Source organism: Conger conger, chromosome 17 (assembly GCF_963514075.1).
Source record: "Conger conger chromosome 17, fConCon1.1, whole genome shotgun sequence".
Classification (NCBI taxonomy): domain Eukaryota; kingdom Metazoa; phylum Chordata; class Actinopteri; order Anguilliformes; family Congridae; genus Conger; species Conger conger.
This window is the reverse complement of record NC_083776.1, coordinates 6,362,878-6,385,192: the sequence shown is the minus strand read 5'-3', so window position 1 is coordinate 6,385,192 and position 22,315 is coordinate 6,362,878. Positions and strand designations below refer to the sequence as shown.

At 45.8% G+C, this 22,315-nt stretch overlaps 3 protein-coding genes across 6 annotated transcripts in view; 2 read left to right on the top strand and 1 right to left on the bottom strand.

Moving 5' to 3' along the window:
* Window positions 1–16: 16 nt before the first annotated feature.
* bora (bora aurora kinase A activator) lies at window positions 17–5,524 on the top strand. 3 transcript variants are annotated; one of them, XM_061226618.1, is made up of 12 exons: window positions 17–141; window positions 440–632; window positions 940–1,046; window positions 1,476–1,521; window positions 1,629–1,710; window positions 1,864–1,917; window positions 2,159–2,215; window positions 2,323–2,546; window positions 2,831–2,984; window positions 3,448–3,914; window positions 4,694–4,840; window positions 4,970–5,524. In XM_061226618.1, exons 2-12 carry the CDS (start codon window positions 483–485, stop codon window positions 4,988–4,990), a joined length of 1,509 nt encoding a protein of 502 aa, XP_061082602.1. In that variant the 5' UTR covers window positions 17–141; window positions 440–482; the 3' UTR covers window positions 4,991–5,524. The 3 variants fall into 3 exon arrangements, with proteins under 3 accessions (XP_061082602.1, XP_061082603.1, XP_061082600.1); XM_061226619.1 differs by lacking the exon at window positions 17–141 and adding an exon at window positions 147–178; XM_061226616.1 differs by lacking the exon at window positions 17–141 and adding an exon at window positions 226–341.
* On the bottom strand, window positions 5,411–18,512 carry dis3 (DIS3 exosome endoribonuclease and 3'-5' exoribonuclease). Its single transcript, XM_061226615.1, has 21 exons — window positions 18,181–18,512; window positions 17,702–17,859; window positions 16,827–17,020; window positions 16,647–16,720; window positions 16,351–16,518; window positions 15,109–15,267; window positions 14,026–14,139; window positions 13,640–13,777; window positions 13,317–13,463; window positions 12,581–12,697; window positions 12,365–12,466; window positions 12,042–12,106; window positions 11,858–11,942; window positions 11,651–11,778; window positions 10,797–10,883; window positions 10,259–10,415; window positions 9,315–9,529; window positions 8,723–8,891; window positions 8,411–8,572; window positions 8,075–8,197; window positions 5,411–7,342 (listed from the first exon to the last, which is right to left on the bottom strand). The coding sequence occupies exons 1-21, from the start codon at window positions 18,397–18,399 to the stop codon at window positions 7,274–7,276; spliced, it is 2,850 nt and encodes a 949-aa protein (XP_061082599.1). The 5' UTR covers window positions 18,400–18,512; the 3' UTR covers window positions 5,411–7,273.
* Window positions 18,513–19,158: 646 nt separating this feature from the next.
* pibf1 (progesterone immunomodulatory binding factor 1) overlaps window positions 19,159–22,315 on the top strand; it is a 33,158-nt gene continuing 30,001 nt past the window's right edge. Inside the window, exons 1-5 of one of the 2 annotated variants that reach the window (XM_061227231.1) lie at window positions 19,159–19,399; window positions 19,861–20,131; window positions 20,845–20,945; window positions 21,508–21,706; window positions 22,139–22,258. In XM_061227231.1, coding sequence (XP_061083215.1) covers window positions 19,880–20,131; window positions 20,845–20,945; window positions 21,508–21,706; window positions 22,139–22,258 — 672 coding nt within the window. In that variant the 5' untranslated portion in view covers window positions 19,159–19,399; window positions 19,861–19,879. Of the gene's footprint in view, window positions 19,400–19,860; window positions 20,132–20,842; window positions 20,946–21,488; window positions 21,707–22,138; window positions 22,259–22,315 lie in introns of those variants that run through there. The other variant, XM_061227232.1, reaches the window with a different exon arrangement.

Below are 22,315 nucleotides of genomic sequence, written 5' to 3'. Positions count from 1 at the left end.
AATCGGGGAGGATCTTCAAATTGATTGGTCACTCAGTACTTCCTGGTGGTTCCGATTGGTTGGCAGGTATTGAGGGAAAATTAAAACAGACGTTTGAACTACCCAGGATAGGATTTATATTTTGGGTCAGGAGCAGTCGCTGTAAGTATTGCTCACTGGAGATCTGGGGGATTTAACGGTTAGAGTCGAGTGAAAATACTTAACTAGTGTGGTACATGTTAAATACATCGTTGAATTTAACTTGTTGTTTATTTATATAAGTTGCGTATGATTGCTGGGCAGCCAGAAAAGAAAGCTAGTTAACAGTTAGTTAGCTACCTCGCCTGTTTTCAAATTAACATGTAGGTAGCTATTGGTTATGTTGGCTGGCTACCTGGCTGAATTCTCAGTTTGCTATACAACTTGATATTTACCTATTTGGTTATATTTGCTGTTCCAGTTTCAGGGCTGCTGTACGTTAGGGATTACTGGAGAGAAGTGTGATGGGAGATGTGGCCGAACTTCAGATCACGCCAGCCACACCTGGGCGGCCAACAATTCTCAACCCTTTCGAAAGCCCAAATGATTACCATCGACTGCACGAATCCACTGTCGCCAGTCCATCCCTCTTCAGGTCAAGAGCTTCATCAGCTGTAAGTTCTCATGTCGAGAGGGTTGAGTCGGTCAAAACAGCAAGCAACAGCTATTTGAAACCGGCAGACAAATTGGTTCGGTTCACTAGTCTGATCAGAGGAAGCCAGTCGAACAGGATTTAAAGACCGTTGTTATTAATCACAGAAATGTAAGAGTGTTATCAAGTGGTTTGGCATATTGGCAGCCGTAGTAAATAAGTGCTTACCAAGGCGGACGCAGGAGTCATTATTTGCTGTGAAATGCAAAATCTAGAATGCATATGGTACACTGCCTCCTATTGCTCATAATGATGTAATGTTCTTTCAGACCCCGGCAAAGTTCAAGTGGTCAATCGATGAAATGGCGACTTTACTCCCAGTTGATATTGACCCTGAAGACATTCACCGACAATCCATGTACTTCAGTCAAAACAGGTGAATGGCCTCATTTATTTTACGTTGAATCATTGGGAACTCCCACTGGTTTCTTACAAAAGGGTGCTGACTGCGTTTGTGGTTTTAAATATGTTGAGATTCATCACCTTTGAGCTCAGTGTTGGGAACCGTCCATCAGAATTTTACTAATCTGTCACCACTGAGTGTCATAAAAGCTATCTGTAATTTTACATACAAAATTGTGAGGGTTTTTTTGTTGTTGTTAGTATTGGCTGCTTAGCAGGTAATTGGGGCATGCCATTCAGATTTGAGGTGTGTTCCAGACCATTCAGCCAATGCATGGTGAATGCACATGTACACAGAAACAAGGAAACGAGGACCTTCATTTCACAATCAAATGACTCAATATTCAGGAGAGCTATTCATTAGTTTGTACCACACCACTAATTGTAATGCATAACTTTCCAGGACCGATACAGAAATTGAGGAAAAGTGTCAGAATGCGATTGAACAGGTAAGATCTTCATTTTGAAACTGAATCAGAAAATTCCTTTGTACAGTTATTATTGTTATTATACTTTCATTTCAGAGTTAATCTATTTAATTTCTTTTTTTATTCAGTTTTTCACAAACGGTCCGATTGTTCCTTCCCCTTGGGCTTCGTCATCAAGCAAACTGTCAACACAAATGCACATTTTAAAGAGTGAGTCCCCAAATCTTTTACATCCCCTCCCACACAACCACATTTCACTGAGTCATCCAGACATCTGTGACGCTCATTTCTGAACGGCGTCTGAATTTAGTGTCATGGTTTGTAAAGAAACTGAAATTATGAATTTCTCTTTTTTTTTTTAAGGTTCCATGTCCCCAGAAATCCCAGAGGAGGAAGTCCCTGCTGGGAGATGCAGTGGTTTGTACTTTCATTTCATTAATAATTATTATAATTATTACAGAAAATGTAATACACATTGGGTCAGTGGTTGCACAGCTGATTTTTCCATGTTGCTATGTTCATTCACATTCCCTGAGCTTTGATTGGGTAAATATTAGCACATTGCCATTGTTTTCCATTATAGTGTTTTTATTCTGCTAAATAAAAAATGTAATGTAATGTCTAAAGTAATTGATGGTTGTTGCTCACTGCATTTCAGCTGCCAGTCAGACGGTACTTTCTTTACCTGTGGATTTTGATCTGGAAAAGGTCTTGGGTGAGTACAGTATGAAGAAACAAGCTGTTTTCAGTGCACTGGGGGATGTGTGTGTAGTGACTGGGGTTGTCTCAGTGTAGTGACTGGGGTTGTCTCTGTGTGGATAGGGGAGCACTACAGGCTGGAGGACGTGTCGGAGCAGGTCCAGGACAGCCTGAGCTCGTCCTCGCTGAGACGGAAGCTCTTCCTGGACGGGATCGGGAGCGGCTCGGAATCCTCCACCCCTTCCAGCCCCGACCACAGCGCTCCGCAGCCGGGCTCCGGGAATCTGCCGGGCGGCGCCAGCGTCTCCCCGCTGCGGTGCGGACCGCCGGTCATAACGCCCACCTCCGTGAGTACGCCAGAGAGCGCTCCACCTCTGACGGTCAGAGTTCACCGTGACGGTGTGGTGCCTGCTTGGCTAACTGGCCAAGTCCTCACCTGTTTCACAGGCTACTTTGAGGCCAATATTAAGGTTTGCTACAACAGAACTATTTCTCCCCCCACTGTCAATACTCCAAACTGGCTACTTTCCTCACCTGGCTGGAATAACTAGTGCTTCCCCTGCTTGGTGGAGCTCTGTGTGTGTATGTGTGTATGTGAGTGCATTTTAAAATGTTTTTCTCTCACTTTCAGGGTCAGTTCTCTTCCAGCCCGATTCAGAGCAGAGGCAGAGCCTACAGCCTTGGCAGTGCGGCCAGCCCGTTGTTCCCTCAAAGGCCGACTTCAGGGTTTAAGTCCCCAACGCTGTCTCCCATCGTTCTGCAGTCTGTGCAAACGCCAGTCTCAGGTACAGCCTCAAGTCAAAACATGCATTTAGCTTTAGGATTTTTAAGAGCAGAGATCATCAAATCCGGCCCTCTAATCTGGCCCTGGTTTTCTCCCTGGTAACGGGAGGGTGGAAAAGTAGTGGCTCTCGGCCCCTGTTGATCCCTGGGTTTGGGATTTGGTGAAAGGCAACACTGATTTGCTTGTTGGTGTGAATACGTTGGGATTGTATAATAATTATAATGTGTTATTTAGCTGATTTCTTTTATCCAAAGCAACTTAAAGGTTGTTCATTTGGACCAAGCGTGGGGACAGCCACCCCTGGACAATGCGGGGTTAGGGGCCTTGCTCAAGGGCCCAACAGCTGTGTGCATCTTATTGTGGCTACATTGGGGCTTGAACCACCGAGCTCATGCACCTTAGCCACTAGGCTACATTCAGTGGATTTTGAGGACGGGTGAGACGTATTTATTTCAATCTCCCAGGGGAGAAGAGGCAGCTGAGGTTCGTGACCCCCGAGGGCGTGGCGGCGGGCGGAGTCAGCGCCGCTAACCGCACAGAGAGCCCGTACGTGGAGGGCTGCTCGCCCATCAAGAGCTCCTCCCCCATCCGGCCCCCGGCCCGGGGCTGGGCGCCCTCCGTCTCGCAGCTCTCCCCCACGTTCAGCCCCGGCCCCGCACCACAAAATGGCCGCCGTCGGAGCGCCGGCCCGGCGCCGCCCATGGACGTGGAGCCGCTGGACTCCTCCCCCGCGGACCGCGGCGGTAAGGAGGCGGTCCCCATGGAGACGCGGGACGCGGGCGGGGAGGACGCGGCGGGGGCCCCGCCCGGTGAGCGCCAGGACGAGGGCAGCGGCCTGCCCCTCCGCCTCACCAGCTCCCGCTCCGCCAGCATGCTCCACACGGACAGCTCCGCCATGTTCGTGTCCCTGCTCACCGACAGCAGCATGCAGGTGAGTCTGCGTCCAGTCCCTGCCCCAACGCCCCGAGTCCCCTAACGCACGCCCCCCCCTAACTAAACTAAGGGTACTGTCCCTCAGTGACGCCTGGAAGCAGCGGCTTTTAGAACTAGACGACTAACAGTGAGGGATTGGCAAACCAGCTAGCTCAGTGAAGAAGTATGTGCACATCTGTGATTGGCTGAGCTGAACCTGCTGCTTGTAGTGTTGGAGACCGCAGCTGCCTTCCAGGGTCAGTTCTGAGGGAAGGACTCTGGGGACTTTAATGAGTACTCTTAGGGAATCAACTGGCATATTAATGCATTTGTAGACTGGTTATAACACATACTCTGTGCTGTTTTGTACAGGTGGACAGTGGTTATAACATGTACTCTGCTGTTTTGTAGAGGTGGACAGTGGTTATAACACGTACTCTGCACTGTTTTGTAGAGGTGGACAGTGGTTATAACACGTACTCTGCACTGTTTTGTACAGGTGGACAGTGGTTATAACACATACTCTGGGCTGTTTTGTACAGGTGGACAGTGGTTATAACACGTACTCTGCTGTTTTGTAGAGGTGGACAGTGGTTATAACACGTACTCTGCACTGTTTTGTAGAGGTGGACAGTGGTTATAACACGTACTCTGCACTGTTTTGTACAGGTGGACAGTGGTTATAACACGTACTCTGCACTGTTTTGTACAGGTGGACAGTGGTTATAACACGTACTCTGCACTGTTTTGTACAGGTGGACAGTGGTTATAACACATACTCTGGGCTGTCTTGTACAGGTGGACAGTGGTTATAACACGTACTCGATCGGGACGAACGGCACCATAGATGGAGCCAATTCAGACAGTCAGGCAAAGGAGCTGCTGGATCCACTAGTACCTGAGGAAGCTTTTTTGTACACCAAGACTCTACAAATGAAATCAAAGGTAACCCATGGAGAGAGGGGAATCGCTGAGTGATTCTGATTCATAACATTGCTGTACCACACCAAGAACGCACACACACCTGCTGCTTGGTTTGAAATGGTACTTGACGCCTTGTGTTTGTGTTCACAGATGATTAATCTACACCACTAATGACGGGTACACGCACACACCCCTCCCCCAGACGCTGAAGATGACACCACAGCCAGGTTCCCAGTGTTCATGCACTCGTGCCATTCGTTAAAAGGGAAATATTAAGTACTAATGCTCCTTTGCTTGCACAAATGCCAATTCTTGTTTATAAAGTTATAGTATTTAATATTCTTTATAGTTCAAATGAATTATGGACTATCAGATCACATCACCAAAACACCTGCAGTTTTTGTTTAAATGTTTTTTATTTATAATTTTGTATTTTTGGGAATGTGGACTTGATCGTTGCATGGCGTAGCATTAAGGTCAGGTGAAGAATGGGAGAGGAGCTGGCGGACTGTATATTGCAGGTTTTAGGAATTTTGTATTGTTGTTCAAATGGGTTAACTCCTGCTAAGAACCACTAAGAAGTTATGCTGCTTCAGAATAAATGGTTTTTATTTTGGTTCTTGTGACATTATTTTTCTGTGAACAGATTGCTTTTAGCGATGTGTACATTGTCACATATTTAATAAAAACAAGTTCAAAAACACACATCCAACAAATCCATATTTTATATTTAGTGACCCTTTATTTGAAGGCTCCTACATCGGAGCTACACAACGCCTTCATAAGTACTCCATAAGCGCTTATGTCAATAACGGACATAAGGATCTTGAGTCAGTTCACTTGGTACGTCGTGGTAACGTCGCTTGCCGCATTAATGTTGACACACACCCATTTGAGTTTATTGACATAAGCAATGTGCTATGTTACGCTTATGGTGTTGTTTAGCTCTGATGTAGTTACTGTCTATTTTCAGTAATGTATATCTATATGTTACAGATATACATCGCACACAATGTCAACCCATGAAGTCTGTTCAGTGTACACATTTGTAGAATGAATATTGTAATTATCTGTCCATACTGCTGCAGACTGTCAGGCTCCCTTTCTGCATTGATTGGGGTAGCGCACACGCACACGCACACGCACACGCACACGCACACGCACACGCACACGCACACACACACGTGCTACAACACCATTCACCTCAGGGACAAACAAAAAAAATCAGAACACAATTCCTGCTCTCTGGTTTATTTAAAGAAACAGACCCTCCACTGCATCCCTATTGCTTAGCCGTTTAATTGTCTTGATGGTAAAACACTGAACATCTGGTCAGGGTGTTTTATGGTGTCATGTCTCACGTAATTCAGAACAGGGTCTGTGCGCTGGTTTTTGTTCCAACCAGTAGTTTTAGTTCTGACGGCTCTATAAACTCTGCTGGATCACTCCTGTAGCTCAGTGAAATCTCGGACACACTTGCAGTCTGTGGCAGTAGCTGGTGCCTATTCCAATGTCGATGACATGATATGACCAGATATGATTGAGCGCATCACATAATTAAGAGCAGAATTTGGCACAAAATCCTTAAATGGATCAGCTCTGGTTGTGCACCCATGGCATAAAAAGTCCATGTTCCATAATTCATCCAACTAAAACTTCATTCATTCAATATCCTAACCCGCTTATCCTGAACAGGGTCGCAGGGGGGCTGGAGCCTATCCCAGCATACATTGGGCGAAAGGCAGGAATACACCCTGGACAGGTCGCCAGTCCGTCGCAGGGCACACTCACTCACACACTCATACCGTCACTCACACACTCATACCTACGGCCAATTTAGACTCTCCAATCAGCCTAACCTGCATGTCTTTGGACTGTGGGAGGAAACCGGAGTACCCAGAGGAAACCCAGGCAAACACAGGGAGAACATGCAAACTCCGCACAGAGAGGCCCCGTCCGACGGGGATTCGAACCCAGGACCTCCTTGCTGTGGGGCAGCAGTGCTACCCACTGCACCATCCGTGCCGGCCCCAACTAATTTGAATATGAATGATTTTAACACTGAAACCATACTGTCACTGACTGTGACATCAAGATAACACAAGTCTACGTGTCAACTGTACATAATCATACTACACCCATCTCAGATTAAAATGATATCTACATTTTTTTTAATTGCTAGACGTATGTTATTTATGCAAGACATCAGTATCATAAAATGCTTGTATGGCCAAAATATGGATTGAATACCAATTCAGCAATGTTTAAAGATTGTGAGGGTTTTTGGAAGGGCCCATTGCAGACAGCTCGTTCTCGCAGTAATGAGGCAGCAGTCAGGACAGCCTCACAGAGGGAGGAAGAGAACGGGCAGAGCAGAAGAAAACAAAACAAAGGTAAAATGTGTATAAAAGAATGTTAATGATGGACATTTACATTGGGCTCTGTCAGGGCCAATCAGCGGTCCAGCCTGGCCTTCTTGGCTTCTGGTCCCGCCTCTGGTGCGGGCACACTGACCCCAGGGATCTGAAACAGGCCAATCAGCTTTCACCACACGGCTAAAGGCCCGCCCACAACAACAACTACAACAATCTACGTCTGAAACAGGCCAATCAGCTTTGATTACACGGCTAAAGGCCCACCCAGAACTACAACAATCAACGTCTGAAACAGGCCAATCGGCTTTGACCACACGGCTAAAGGCCCGCCCACACCAAGAACTACAACTCCAGCCAAGACTATAACAATAACGATGTGAGCATCTACACTGATTAACGATGACGCTCTGTGAACAGTCTCTCAAGTTGGCTACGTCATCCGCCATGTTTAACGTGACACCCCGTAAATTCGGATGGATTTTGATTTCACTGGCTGTCAGTGTTTTGATCGTTCATGCAGCTGGAAAGAAATCGATCCCAGCGATATTGTTCGTCACAGTTGCTGTCGTTACAGTTGTGCAGCCGCCACCATCTACTTGACAGTTTTTTAAATGACATATTCATATTCAGTTATGGTTCTTGGTGTGGCCAGGCCTTGTAGCCACTGCTGAACACCCCAGTGATCGAGGTCAGCGCAAGGCAGATTGTTAAACACACATTTACTTACAAAACTCATCAATGACAACTTCAACAGCACGCTACATTACAGCAGGTATCCGTATCTTATCTTATCCGTAAAGGGCTGGTGTGGGTGTTCAAAGTTAATTCAGTTAATTAAGTTATGAATCTGTAGAATTAATATACACTGTTGAAAACTTACCACAGGCTCGATGAGGGCCATTCTTATTTTCTGGTGTTGGATGTTGGAGGCGTCCAAGCTGATGGTCACTTTCACTTTGTCGAACATGCTGAAGGTGTGCTGTTCCACTGCGAGGGTAGGGCCCTAAAACACAGACACACACCTCTCAAATCAAACATTTCCAAATGGATACCTGTGTGAAAAGCACCTCCCCATCTTTTATGTGATATAATTACAGAGGAACATAACAATGTTTTTTACTAAAGAAAAAACTATCCGATGTAAATTTGAAATGTGTCTAGTATTTTAGTAAGTGAAAAAAACAACCCATTTGTCTGTTGCAGAGACATGAGCTACCTCTTCGTTGAAGGTGAGCTTTGGGCTGGGCTTCTGGTCTTTGTTCTCGAAGAACACCGTGCCCTCCAGCCCAAACTTCGGGATGAGGATGATGATGGCATTCTTCCTCACGAAGAGGATGAACCCGTCTTCATTCAGAATGCCTCTGTTCTTGAAAAACAGCTGAAAAATAAAACATCGATCAACAATTAAAACACGAATTACCCGCAAAATTACCCATTTGGCACAATTAACTGATTGGAATTAATGGTCAAGTTGGTCAATGCTGGTGGAAGATAAATCTAAAAACTGTTCAGAATGCGCAGAGCGTACCTGTGTGTGGAAGGCCACTGAAGCCCTCTGGGCGTACTGCGCCATTTTGTGCCGGTAGTTGAGGTTGTTGCACAGCGCAGACTGCTTGTGTTTGTCCATCAGGTCCGGGTACGTGCAGTCTGCTCCGATGGCCACCGCCAGGAGCCGGTGCACTATGATGTCAGAGTACCTGGAGGGGGTGGAGACAGCAGAGAGCCACATTAATGGTGATTTAACCCTTTAAGGTCACCACATACGTGATCAAAATATTCTGGACTGGATGTATGCGTGTGTGGGCAGAGCCACCTCCTGATCGGGCAGGTAAGTGTGTGTGTGTGTGTGTGAGAGAGTCTATTTGTGTGTGTGTGTGTGCGTGTGTGTCAGTGTGAGTGTAGGCAAACCCACTTCCTGATCAGAGAGGTAAAGTGTGTGCGCGTGTGTGTGAGTCTATTAGTGTGTGTGTGTGTGTGTGTATATGTGTGTTTGTCTGTCAGTGTGAGTGTGTGCATGTGTAGGAGACCCACCTCCTGATAGGAGAGGTGAAGTGTGTGTAGATAGGTGAGTGTGTGTGTGTGTGTGTGTGTGTGTGTGTGTGTGTGAGGAGGAGACCCACCTCCTGATAGGAGAGGTGAAGTGTGTGTAGATGGGCGAGGCCAGGCCGTAGTGGTGGAAGTCGCTGTCCATGCCGGAGCAGAAGTACACGGCCTGCATCATGCAGCGTGTGGCCAGGATCCGCAGCAGCGTGTTGAAGTAGGAGAACCCCTCCACCCGCGCCACGTCCAGGGAGTCTGCCAGGGCCTTCGCCGTATCCGTGCAGATATCCAGATCCTGAGAGAGGGAGAGGGAGAGGGAGAGGGAGGGAGAGAGAGAGAGATGGAGAGGGAGAGAGAGAGAAGGAGAGAGAGATAAAGAGGGAGAAAGGGAGAGAAAGGGAGAGGGAGGGAAGGGGAGAGGGGGAGGGAGAGAGGGAGAGAAGGGGAGTGGGGGAGGGAGGGAGGGAGGGGGAGAGAGAGAGGGGTAGAGGGAGAGGGATAGGGAGAGAGAGAAGGAGAGAGATTCCCACTGAATACGGCCTCTGCAGTCCACTCAAATCAAAAAGGACCACAGTGCTGTGGTGCCTGCCATTATCACAGCCTACTGAACTACAGACTCACCAAGGCCCACCTCACACACCACCACCCATGCTGGGGCCCGGCCCATAGTTGAGGAAACCCTGCTCCATTACGAGCTCCCTTCTGTAATGTGCTGTGAAATGTCCATACGGCACAGGAGTGCAGCACCTGATCTGGCTGCAAGGTTGGATGGGCAGACTATAACCTAGTGACCAAGGTGCATGACAGGGACCTGGAAGGTTGGTAGTTTAAAGCTACAGACCTGGTATAGACAGCCCTTGAGCAAGGCTCTTAACCGAACATTGCTCCAGGGGGGGATTGGCCCCTGCTTAGTCTAATCAACTGTAAGTCACTTTAGATAAAAGCATCAGCTAAATAACGAATGTCTGTAATGTAATGGATAGATGAATCAGTTGTGAAATGAATTAGGTGGTAAAGAACATACCTTAGATTTGGCCGCCTTTATCAGAATGTCGTAGTTGGACGGTGGTGGGGCAGGGTGTTTTCGGAGAAGAGCACACTCTGAAAACTCGTCGTAGATCTTCTGCGCTACAGAGATATTTGCGAGCAACATGAATTCTTCAACCATGGAGTTGGTTTCCCTGTTTAAAAAAAAGACAAAGACATTTACAAAGGTAATGATATTACAAATAAATGCTAGGCACAAGACTTTAATCAATTCAAATCCAACACACAATTCACAGACCACAATATTCATGATACTCCTTTTGGTAATAGTATACTAAATTAGTAATTTCGTATAGTAGTATACTATTGGTATATTATTGGTCACTGAAATGTTCCAGATAGCACCCAGCTATTCAAGTAGCAGATATGCGTATTGATGATGTGAGATGGGTTTAGAAAGCTGTGTGTGGATGGTGTGAGATGGGTTGAGAAAGCTGTGTGTGGATGGTGTGAGATGGGTTGAGAAAGCTGTGTGTGGATGGTGTGAGAGGTTTTAGAAAGCTCTTGTCTCGTACATCAGCTCCTTGGTCTGCAGGTCGATGGGGTCGTGAGTCTCACTGTCGATGTGGAATCGCACCTCTGGAGAGGAAAGGGTCAAAGCCCTGAATGCAGAACAAAGTCAACTGTTATAACACTACATTACGCTACAGACAACTGTTATAACACTACATTACACTACAATCATGTAGCAGACACTCGTATCCAAAGTGACTTACATAACTTGCTTTTTTTAATAGTAAAAGTTTTAATGTTCAGATGTGCCATAATTAAGTGTCTTTAATGTTCAGAAGTTCCTTTAATTAGGATTTAAGGACTAAAACAAGGACATTTCTTTTTTTCAGATTTTTCCCTTTTTCTCCCAATTTGGTAGCCAATTGTACCTCGTCTGATTCAATTGGAGGTAGTCGTATTAGATGTACCGCCCGTACCCCGTCCCTCGGCGGCCCGAATGAGAGCGACACGCCTTCTTCAAGCCGTCTCGTCTCGTGCCCGTTGCCGTGATTCCGAGGCGCCCGAGGTGCTTATTGTGCGGCGATCTAATAACCCTGCCAAGTCCCTCCCTCTGGAGCAGCGAGCCAATTATCGCTGCCCCCACGTGAGCCGGCCAAACTCGACTCTTGGCAGGACCGAGAATCGAACCCCGGTCCCCGGTGTGCAACTGCAGCAACAAGTCTGCTGCGTCGGCTCGCACCAATCAAGGACGTTTCTAATTCAGAAAGGCACTTACGATGGGACGTTTTAATGCACAGGATGCACAGAAACGTTCCACACATAACTCCAGAGAGGGTGGGAGTTAGCAGCAGTACGGTCTGGACACCCCACGTTTTGGAGAACGGAGCGCATGATGTCACCCTCCCGCGGTACGTACCCCTTCCCAATCCTCTTCCTCTTCAGGATCTTAGCGAGCTTGTTCAGCCCACGCAGGCTCTTGGTGATGTCATCGTTCATGCCGGCATCGTCGATTCTCATCTGGGCCTCTGCGTACGTTAGCGAGGCCTGACAAGACAACGGATCGTTCAGTTCCCATCGTTCAAAAAGGCCAAACGACGGAGAAACGGAAGCCCCCCTCGCTTACCTTGGAGTTTATCACGCTCTTGGTGAAACGAGTGCTGATAATTTCAGCGTCCTGGTTCATTTCCCATATGCAGGAAAACGCAAACCTGTAGATTTAAAACGATTTTCAGAAATAATCTTTAAAGTACCAATGGGAAAAGAGAGGAAAGTGTCAAAGGCCGGAGATTCAAACTATGGCTTCTCACCGTTCAACGTTCGAGCGCAAAGAACACAGGTTGGAGCTGAGCAACTCGGGCACCATGTCGATCCTCTGTGGGAAGAATCAACAGTGAGGAGAGCGGAACGAGGACCAGTTATGGTCAGTAGCTTTATCCACGACAGGGATGCACTCAGTGACACCTGAGAGCGGATTACCTGCGGTTTAAAAGTGTAAAACCTCTACCTTCTCATACAAGTACACGGTTTAAAAGTGCCAAACCTTTACCTTCTTACAGAGGTACATGGTTTAAAAGTGTAAAACCTTTACCTTCTCACACAGGTACATGGTTTAAAAGTGTAAAACCTTTACCTTTTCGCACAGGTACACGGTTGTGCCCCTGCTGGCTGCCTCTTGGTCAAGAGCATTTCCAGGCCGGATAAAATGGCTGACATCCGCTATGTGGACCCCGATCTGGAACACAGAATGATGAGGTTTCAGGGGGTGCAGTGGGGAGCCACAGTACAGTGCCCGGGGAGCAATGTGGGGAGTATGTGGAACTATCCCTGAATACACACACAACTCTACCTCCAGATTCCCGTTTTCCAGGTCCCGGCAGTGTAGCGCATCATCGATATCCGTACACCCGGGAGGATCCACACTGCACACGCTCAGATGTCTCAGATCCTGACGTTTCTTCATATCCTGGATGGGGAAGCAGATCCGATCAACGCAACTGAAGAAAACTAAAAACCAGTGACATGTTCTTTCCTGAGGAGAAACCGGGCCATGACATCCCTGCTCATTTTACTATACAGCACTGCGAGTAATTACCACTTAATGGAAGCTTTTTGAAATAATCAACAATAAAAACAATTTGAATTTGGGGGTGTCTCGGTGGCGCAGCCTGTAGAGCACTGACCGCATGCTCATTGCGAGCCGCGACGTCGGCGGTTCGAATCCGACCGTCCGACATTTGTCGCATGTCTTCCCCTCTCTCTCGCTCCCATTCTTCCTGTCTCTCTATACTATATACTGTCCAATGAAGCTGAAAAAGGCCTAAAAAATATCTTTAAAAAAAAAAAATTGAATTATGCTTGGCATGGCACAACAGATGGCGATTAGACTACGAGCACCTTCAGCAGAGAATGACTTTCCAGTTATTCTATCGATTAACAGGTCTTATCGCTGCTCATTAATTCTACTCTATCACTTCTCTCTCTACTCTCTCTGAGGTGTGTGAGATTGAAGGTCACAGCAGTGTGAGCCTCTCCAGACCTTCACCAGCAGCAGCAGCAGCAGTGACACTAGCGTTCCCCCTCACCTCCTCCGTGATGCCCCAGGGCATTTTGGGTAGGAAGCTGAGCACGGCCTGGGAGAAGGCCTGGTGCGGAACGTCGTGTTCCAGCAGGAGCACCTCCGTCTCCGTCTCCTTGTCTCCGGCGCTCCCCAGATTCCGAACAAAATGGCCCTGTGACGAACATGTTCACAGGACAGTTTTTTTTTTTTTTTTTTTTTTTTTTTAAACAGTTCAGGAAGAATAGTGATGGAATCCAGGCTCAGGTCTGGATGAGAGTGTGATAAAGTGTTGTACAGATGTGCAGGGATAGGACGTACAGAGATAAGGTGCCCTACAGAAGTACGTACGTTGGGGTATCGGGAATGCTTGGGCCAGCCATCAATGGCGACCATGATCCTCTGCCCAACAAGGGCAGCAGCCTGTCGGGTCTCCACACGGATTCTGGGAATTCTGCGGTCAGCCGGGGTGAACAGGTGTCTCGTAGCCTGAACGCAGAATTAAAAGTGTCTCAAAAAGACGCATTTGTGGTAATGTGGACGAAAAGAGTTGCATTTTGACACTGTCTAATCCAAACGTGTGTTCAAATTGTTACGCACACATCAAGTCACTTTCAATTAAATATGTCTACACAATTATGTGAAAATCTCCAGAATGTGGCATTAGCCATGTAAAATGAGAAACGTCATTTTTGTGCTCATGCAGAACTCCATGGTTCTGGGATTGCACAGCAGACCTCTTTGATCTGTGATTTCACCAGCATCCCACAAAATGGCCGCCAGTTCCTCTTTATGATCCCCACCACCTTCCCCGTGGGCCTCAGCAGGGCTTCATTGGTGTCACTCTTGAGCTGGAAGGAGAACAAGACGGCGACTCACTTCATGCGCGATATCCACAGAGCTGTACTCACAGCCACAGTACACGTCTATATCACTGCATCTAATAGGCGAGGTAGAAACACCCCTACAACGAATCTCAACAGTGGCATACATATTCAAACAAAAATGTATTAGAACAATAGTATTGTGATGCATCAGGCTGCTTAAATTTCACATGAATGGTATTGTCTCGTTTTACGCGCCGGCTGACCATGTTCTCTGAGTATTTGCTCTAGTTTTACGCCCCAGCTGACCATGTTCTCTTGAGTATTTGCTCTAGTTTTATACCCTGGCTGACCATGTTCTCTGAGTATCTGCTCTAGTTTTATACCCTGGCTGACCATGTTCTCTGAGTATTTGCTCTAGTTTTATACCCTGGCTGACTATGTTCTCTGAGTATTTGCTCTAGTTTTATACCCGGGCTGACCATGTTCTGAGTATTTGCTCTAGCTTCGTGCCGTGGCTGACCATGTTCTCTGAGTATTTGCTCTAGCTTCATGCCGTGGCTGACCATGTTCTCTGAGTATTTGCTCTAGCTTCATGCCGTGGCTGACCAGGTTCTCTGAGTATTTGCTCTAGCTTCATGCCGTGGCTGACCATGTTCTCTGAGTATTTGCTCTAGCTTCATGCCGTGGCTGACCAGGTTCTCTGAGTATTTGCTCTAGCTTCATGCCGTGGCTGACCATGTTCTCTGAGTATTTGCTCTAGCTTCATGCCGTGGCTGACCAGGTTCTCTGAGTATTTGCTCTAGCTTCATGCCGTGGCTGACCATGTTCTCTGAGTATTTGCTCTAGCTTCATGCCGTGGCTGACCAGGTTCTCTGAGTATTTGCTCTAGCTTCGTGCCGTGGCTGACCATGTTCTCTGAGTATTTGCTCTAGCTTCATGCCGTGGCTGACCATGTTCTCTGAGTATTTGCTCTAGCTTCGTGCCGTGGCTGACCATGTTCTCGGACTCGTCTGCCTCGTCCTCGTCTTTCGGACCCTCATCCTGCAGAACCACGGAGGACGGCGCCACCCACTGGTTCCGGGGCAGCAGCTCCACCGCCACCACGTCCTGGTACACGGCCCGGTTCAGGTTCTGCAGGCCCTGGATCAGAACCTGAGGGACCCACCAGTGGAGAGATGAGCGCCAGACCTCAATTCAATTCAAATCAATTCAATTCAAGGCATCGCCTTATTTTACAGCCCTGTAATTACCTAGTATTTAATGGGTAAAAACACAGCTACTTGTGTAATCATTAGGTAACTACTTTGATGCCAGTGGTAAGTATATGAAACAAAGTCAATAAGTACCATATGTAAGCACTATGTAAATACGTTTTACAGCCTGTTTCATAGTACTTACCTCTGAAATCAAAATAGTGACCTAATAAGTACCTAATATTTATGCAGTAAGGGGAGGTGTAAAAAGGTGAACCAAGGAGGGATAGAGAGCCCTACTCCCATCAGCTCCCCCCTTCACCAATACAGATTCACAGGGGCGACATGGCTCAGGCAGTAAGAGCAGTCGTCTGGCAGTCAGAGGGTTGCCAGTTTGATCCCCCGCCCGGGCTATGTCGAAGTGTCCCTGAGCAAGACACCTAACCCCCAAATGCTCCTGACGAGCTGGTTGGTGCCTTGCATGGCAGCCAATCACCGTCAGTGTGTGAGTGTGTGTATGAATGGGTGAATGAGAAGCATCAATTGTACAGTGCTTTGGATAAATGCCACCCATTTACCAACCATTTACAGCAAAAGAGCATTAGAATACATTTACATTCATGGCATTTGGCAGAGGATGTACAGTTGATTAGACTAAGCAGGAGACAATCCTCCCCTGGAGCAATGCAGGGTTAAGGGCCTTACTCAAGGGCCCAACGGCTGTGCGGATATTATTGTGGCTCCACCAGGGATCAAACCACCGACCTTACGGGTCCCAGTCATGTACCTTAACCACTACGCTACAGGCTGCCCTAGAGTAGAAGAATAGAAGTTCTTGACTGCAAAAATGTACTTAGCTTATTTTCACATTTGTATCCCGCTCTCAGGTGAAGGGCAGACACAGTGGAGAGCAGAACACAGAATGTTCTCATAAGGTTACTGGAATGTTCTGCCACTACATTGCATCTGCCACTACATTGCAGCAGCATTGTGAGAACGTTTTGTGTATTAGCTGGGACGTATCCGCCTGAGTGCCACTCGCCTCCTTGCTTTCGTCTCCCTCTCCGTGGACGAACACGGTGGCCTCCAGGTAATTATCCCTGCTAGCCCGGAACGTTCCCTGCAGGAAAGTGTTGTTCTTAATCCCGGCCTGGATCTTGGACAGAGGCAGGTGCTCCGGGAACAGAAACTTGCTGCTGGTGATTTCGCTCTGTTACGACAGGAATACAGCAAATATACATACAATAAAGCCACAAAATCTATCCCAATTTTGAATGAAAATATAATGAGGATTTGCACCCGCAATTATAGCATGCGGAAACAATTTAGGGTGCATACGCTGTCATCGGGCGTCAAAGCGAGGCGATCCACCAGCTCAGGATTTGCGATCAAGCTCTTGACGTATTCGTCACCTGCATCCATCAAGAGAGAGTGATTAAGGTGAGCGTGTTCACTGTTGACACGGTAATCAAAAGGCTCTCAATTATAGATTTCCAGTGGCTTTCTAATATTTCTCACATTTGTACGCCAGTATGCCGCTCTCTTCGGCTTTCTCCTTATTCCCGCGGTCGTTCGTCAGCAAAACGATCCTCAGTTCTTCCGCCGCTGGGGCATTTTTCAGGTGCTCGCTGTACCACTTGGCTGCCACACGAATCGCTCTGTCATTTCGATCATTGGCGCTTTCCGCTTGCAACCGCTCAATAAATGTTTCCCTGTAAAATTTAATGAAATGGAGTATTAGACTTTAGCAACATGTTGGAGGGTACCAATTATCATAAAGATTGTGAATCATGTTTCAGTATTTTTAAAAAAGAAGTGTTGCCTACCACCTCTGCAGGATTTTCTTTACCCCCAGAAGATAAACTGCATGATTGACATCTGTTTAGAGTTTCTTTTACCTTTATTTTATAGTGTTATGCTCAGAACTATATGCGGTCATCTTATTATTGTCTCTCAAATGCACTGTTTGAATATGACTACATTTGTTTGCTATAGCCACATGAGACCTGAAAACCGTATAATAATCTTGTTGACAAAAAAATAATACAAGTGTTTTGGATTACAAAAACATCGTGCAGTGAAACTATTTTCAACAATATTACGATTTATAGAATGTCCCTTGTAGTGCACGTTTCAGAATAGTAGAATATATTTGGTTATTGAGATTAAGACCAAGGACTCATTTCCAGGTCTTAGAAGGACATATCTTTCCATTCGATCTGCCTATTTGACGAAGTTACACAGGCACAGAAGTGACATATCAGGCTCACACTCTTCTCTACATACGAGGACTTGGTTTTTATATCATTGTATCCTGCTTTCTTACAAACATATGCAAACCTGTCAGAAGTGTCCAGACCCTAGAGTACGAAATAAACCGTTGTGACCGTTACCTGTGGTGTTCGTTGGTGAAAGTATAAAAATGCTTCTCGGCATCATGAATGATATCCTTAATCCGTTTGTAGATTGGAGCGCTCCGGTGCCTGACTTCCTGAAGCACCGTCTGAAGAATGATTACGTTCCTGATCAGGGGATCTTCCAGGATATCGATCTGTTGTTTAAAAATATATATAATTAGACATCACTGCAAGGTAAAATGGTCCATTGTCAGTAAACACCAATCATTTCTAATATTCGTGGCAAACGCAGTAAAGGTAATATTTGGTCGGAAATTAAGCATGATGAAAATAGCAAAACTTGCCAAACGATTAGTGAAAATCAGTATTTTCAATTCGCTATGTAACTTAACTAGCTCGCATTATTGAAAAGGAAATAAAACATTTTGATTACCTACGTTAACAAAATCACTTCAGCGAATTTACATGTGCACACCATAATAACGTGAGCTACATTACATAAGATTAGCAGGTACCTGATGTAACACAACGTTTGTGTCAGGAATAAGGTAGTGAGGGAATGAACACAGGTTGCTTTCAATGCACGCATCTGTCGGCAGCACTGAGGACTCCTGTTTGCACTCCACGCAAAATCCACTTCCACACCAAATGTCATCTCTCAGGTAGTGCTCCCGGACTATCTTCATTACCCCTCCGGAGCGGGTCTTTTTCACGAACGTTTTGGACTTTAACATTTTTCCGGAGGTCAACTTTTCTCAGACTTAGCTAAAATTTCATTCAGAAATCTCCCGAATAATAAACCCAACAACTAAAACACACACCACTGAGAAGCATGTGCCGGTGGATATCCAACCAATATTGTTCCGGGGTTTTATTGTGTTGGTGCGTTCGCCCATTTCAACTATTCAGTTGGCATTCATATAACCGTTTATTTTAGTCCACGAAGCATTTGTATCTGTATTGATACATTTGCACATTATCTTCAACAAACATCTGCCTGACATTTATTTGTGCAGATGTTAAAATTGTAAACATTGGATCAACTGCGTTTTTCTAACTCTGCGCAGAACTATAGGTGGCCATCTAATCAACGACATTTACCAAAGTCCAAGAAAGGCACAGAACTAAAGAGTTTGAAGTATTTTTTGTTAGCGCCCCTGGAGTCTATGCGGGATCGGTGCATGCTGATTTACGCTTGTGGATATTTGCTGATAGATATTTATCTAAAATAAGAAATAAAAAAACATTTAATCCCTCAGATTGACGTGTTAGGAAGAAATATACTGCAGTGTCCCATGTTGTGTTGAGACTAGCCCTCGACTCCTGGAGCTAGCTGCGTCGAATCTGCGCAGATCCACTAATACCTAACTAAAGTATTCAAAACAGCCTTAGGTAAGTTACCACAGAACAATACATTTCAGTAAATCCAGTTCATGTACAACTCGGTGGATCTACGCAAAATTTGAGGAGATGCGTCCAAAACGAAAGAGAATCTACGCAGTAAATTACTCAAAGCATCCGTTGAGTTTGCCCGTTTGTTTTGGTTGGCGGCTTCCTAAAAACTAGAGCGGGACCATGGAAGGAAGATGACAACAAGCCGTCTGCTATGACTCGTTAGCTAGCCGGTTATGTTTCTGCACATATGATTTTTGAAACAAGTCATTTTTAAAACTGTAAGACGTAAAAGCTAGTTTAGGCAAATGTGTTGATGTAGCTTTTCCCTTCATCAAACTGGTAAGTTAAGCATACCCAACTTTGCCTAGCCTATACAGATAACTTGCATAGCAAGCTAGCGAGTGTTGGCTAGGTTGCAAAAGGTTCAAGATCTGTCAACATTGTCATTCTATGGACTGAATACTGAATTGAATCATGAATGATGATCTTTGAAATTACACACGACTGACAAGTAAAGCTGTTGCATTCTTCATTCGGAAGGATTTTCAATAAAGTGGCTAGTTACAGCCAGTGATGTATAGGTGTTATTATAATAGCTAGCTGGCTAATGTTAGCTAGCTATCTTGCAGGTTTCGAGGTTAAGTTAACTGCTAATTGTGGACGCTGTCGTTGGAAGTGTCTGATTGTTTTGAACGTTTGATTTACTTTTATGAACGTAGATAGCTAACTAGATAAATGCTTGGCACGCGTTATAATGGTGACAGTGATCGGTTTTTACTCCTTCCCGTCTCTTTAAACAGGCAATAAAGCTTCGTGAACATGCCTCCTAAAAAACGAGACAAAGATGCAAAAGTGAATATTTCCAGCTCTCTGGAGTCCGAGGACTTCAGTTTAGAAACCACAGTTCCCACCGAAGACATTTCCTCTTCAGACGAGAGAGATGGGGCGCAGAAAATCACACGACAGTTGATCGAGAGAAAGGAACTGCTCCACAATCTCCAGCTGCTGAAAATTGAGCTGTCGCAGAAAAATCTCATCATTGACAATCTCAAGGTGGACCATCTGACCAAGGCAAGGAGCTTTGTATCTATTCCCACTGTATTCCCACAAGGTCTGAACCCACTCGAGCATTGTTAAGGATATTCTGGAACTGTGCCTGGGCCTGGAGGTTTTCTTGTAAAAGAGTGGTGTCCTATTCCGACTGTCCATATGGTGCTAGACTGTATGTAGACCGGCTATGTCTGCCACTTGCATTCATATTCAGGGCGGCCTGTAGCGTAGTGGTTAAGGTAAATGACTGGGACACACAAGGTCAGTGGTTCTAATCCCAGTGTAGTCACAATAAAATCACACAGCCGTTGGGCCCTTGAGCAAGGCCCCTAACCCTGCATTGTTCCAGGGGAGGATTGTCTCCTGCTTAGTCTACTCAACTGTACATCGCTCTGGATAAGAGCGTCTGCCAAATGCCAATAATGTAATGTAAATATTAATTTTACCTGACATTGGCATTGAGTTCCCAGCAGTAAAACACATAACATTAACTTACAAAATAGCAATATCTTGTGTTTCATCCAGCCTTATGACTTATGGTGATGATGGTGGTGATGATGATGATGGTGGTGTTGTTGTGGTGGTGATGATGATGATGGTGGTGTTGTTGTGGTGGTGGTGATGATGATGGTGGTGATGATGGTGTTGTTGTTGTGGTGGTGGTGATGATGATGGTGGTGGTGATGATGGTGGTGGTGATGATGATGATGATGAAATGTCCTTGTTTCTGGTAGATTGAAGAACTGGAGGAGCGGCTCAATGACACTCTTCATCAGAAGCAGCTCCTGGCCTTGCGCCTGGACAGCCAGCTCAAACTGCAGCAGGAAGACAGCAGGTGAGTGTGAACCTGTATGCTCATGGTCTGGTGCAAGGAGCTAAATAAAACTGATCCTTTTAATCTGGGGACTCTGCACCTAAAGACTCAACTGAGACCACTGATATGTTTTTAATAAATCATCCCTTGGGTTTGTATTTTTACAAAACTTGACATTATCGTAATTATGATTTGTTGTGAACATTCATGGAAATTTTCTCTAGCAGTCCGAGGCAGGGTTCCCACGTCTCCTGGAAAACCTGGAATATTTTCTGGATTTTTCCAGTCAGGGAAAATGAGAAAATTGCTGTGAATGTCCTTGGAAACCATTATTTGTCCTGGTCATTTTTTGTGTAACATTATAAGCCAAAACAACAGGTGTCCTTGTGACCCCCCCTCTACATATTACAGGTGTTGTTTAAAAAAAGAAAATCCTGGAAAATACTGTGTTGAAAAGAGTGGGAGCCCAGAGAGGGACAGAGGAGGAATATTGGGAATGCCGTGGCACAGAATGAACCTCAATGTTTCTCAAACAGGGTGCTGATATATTCAATTCTTTAACAGATTTACCTTTGTGAAACAGGAAGCAGCAGGCGTTCAGGAAACAGGAAATGGAGGGCATTTTGCAGCGACAGAAACAGCTGGAGGAGACGAACAGGCAGCTGAGCGAGAAAGCGGGAGATGTGCGACGTAGCCTCAGAGACCTGGAGCTGACCGAGGAGAAGTACTGTGAGCTCAAAGACCTCCCCGAGGAGAGACTCTCCATCCCAGAATATGTGTCCGTGAGTACTCCTGTGTTTGATTAATCGCACATTTGTTTAAAAAAAGAAAATAGGAATGTAACATGAGTATTAAAAAAATAATTGTCATAATAAAATAATTTTTTACATAGACAGTGAATGATTTCACTGTCAGGAGTAGGGGCAGCCTGTAGCCGAGTGGCTAAGGTGCATGACTTGATGGTTCAAGTCGCAGTGTAGCCATGATAAGATTCACACAGCTGTTGGGCCCTTGAGCAAGGCTCTTAACCACACATTGCTCCAGGGGGGATTGTCCCCTGCTTAGTCTAATCAACTGTAAGTCACTTTGGATAAACGTTTCAGATAAATAACAAATTATTCTAAATTATAGGATGGGGCTTGAAACACAGAAGGACGAATATGGTGCCATCCCTCATCAATAATAATAATAATAATAATAATTGTGGGGTTTAGGTGAGGTTCTATGAGGTGGTGACCCCCCTGAGAACACAAGTGACCGAGCTTCAGAAGAAGAAGAGTGTTCTGTCAGAAGACCTGGACAACCACAGGAGACAGATGAAGTCCCTGATGGAGGTACGCACGAGAGCCAAGCACCCAGGCTATAATAATCACATTTCCAACTGTCACTCA

Bases quoted from the DNA above. Each gene is read 5' to 3' on its own strand.
- dis3 (XM_061226615.1), bottom strand. From the start codon at position 18,399: ATGTTAAAGTCCAAAACGTTCGTGAAAAAGACCCGCTCCGGAGGGGTA. The intron at 13,464-13,639 runs GTACGTACTTCT...TGTTCGTCACAG, and splicing joins AGCATTCCCGATACCCCAAC to GGCCATTTTGTTCGGAATCT. The intron at 8,573-8,722 runs GTACGCTCTGCG...TTTATTTTTCAG, and splicing joins CAGTGGCCTTCCACACACAG to CTGTTTTTCAAGAACAGAGG.
- bora (XM_061226618.1), top strand. From the start codon at position 483: ATGGGAGATGTGGCCGAACTTCAGATCACGCCAGCCACACCTGGGCGG. The intron at 1,711-1,863 runs GTGAGTCCCCAA...TTTTTTTTTAAG, and splicing joins ACAAATGCACATTTTAAAGA to GTTCCATGTCCCCAGAAATC. The intron at 4,841-4,969 runs GTAACCCATGGA...TTGTGTTCACAG, and splicing joins CTCTACAAATGAAATCAAAG to ATGATTAATCTACACCACTA.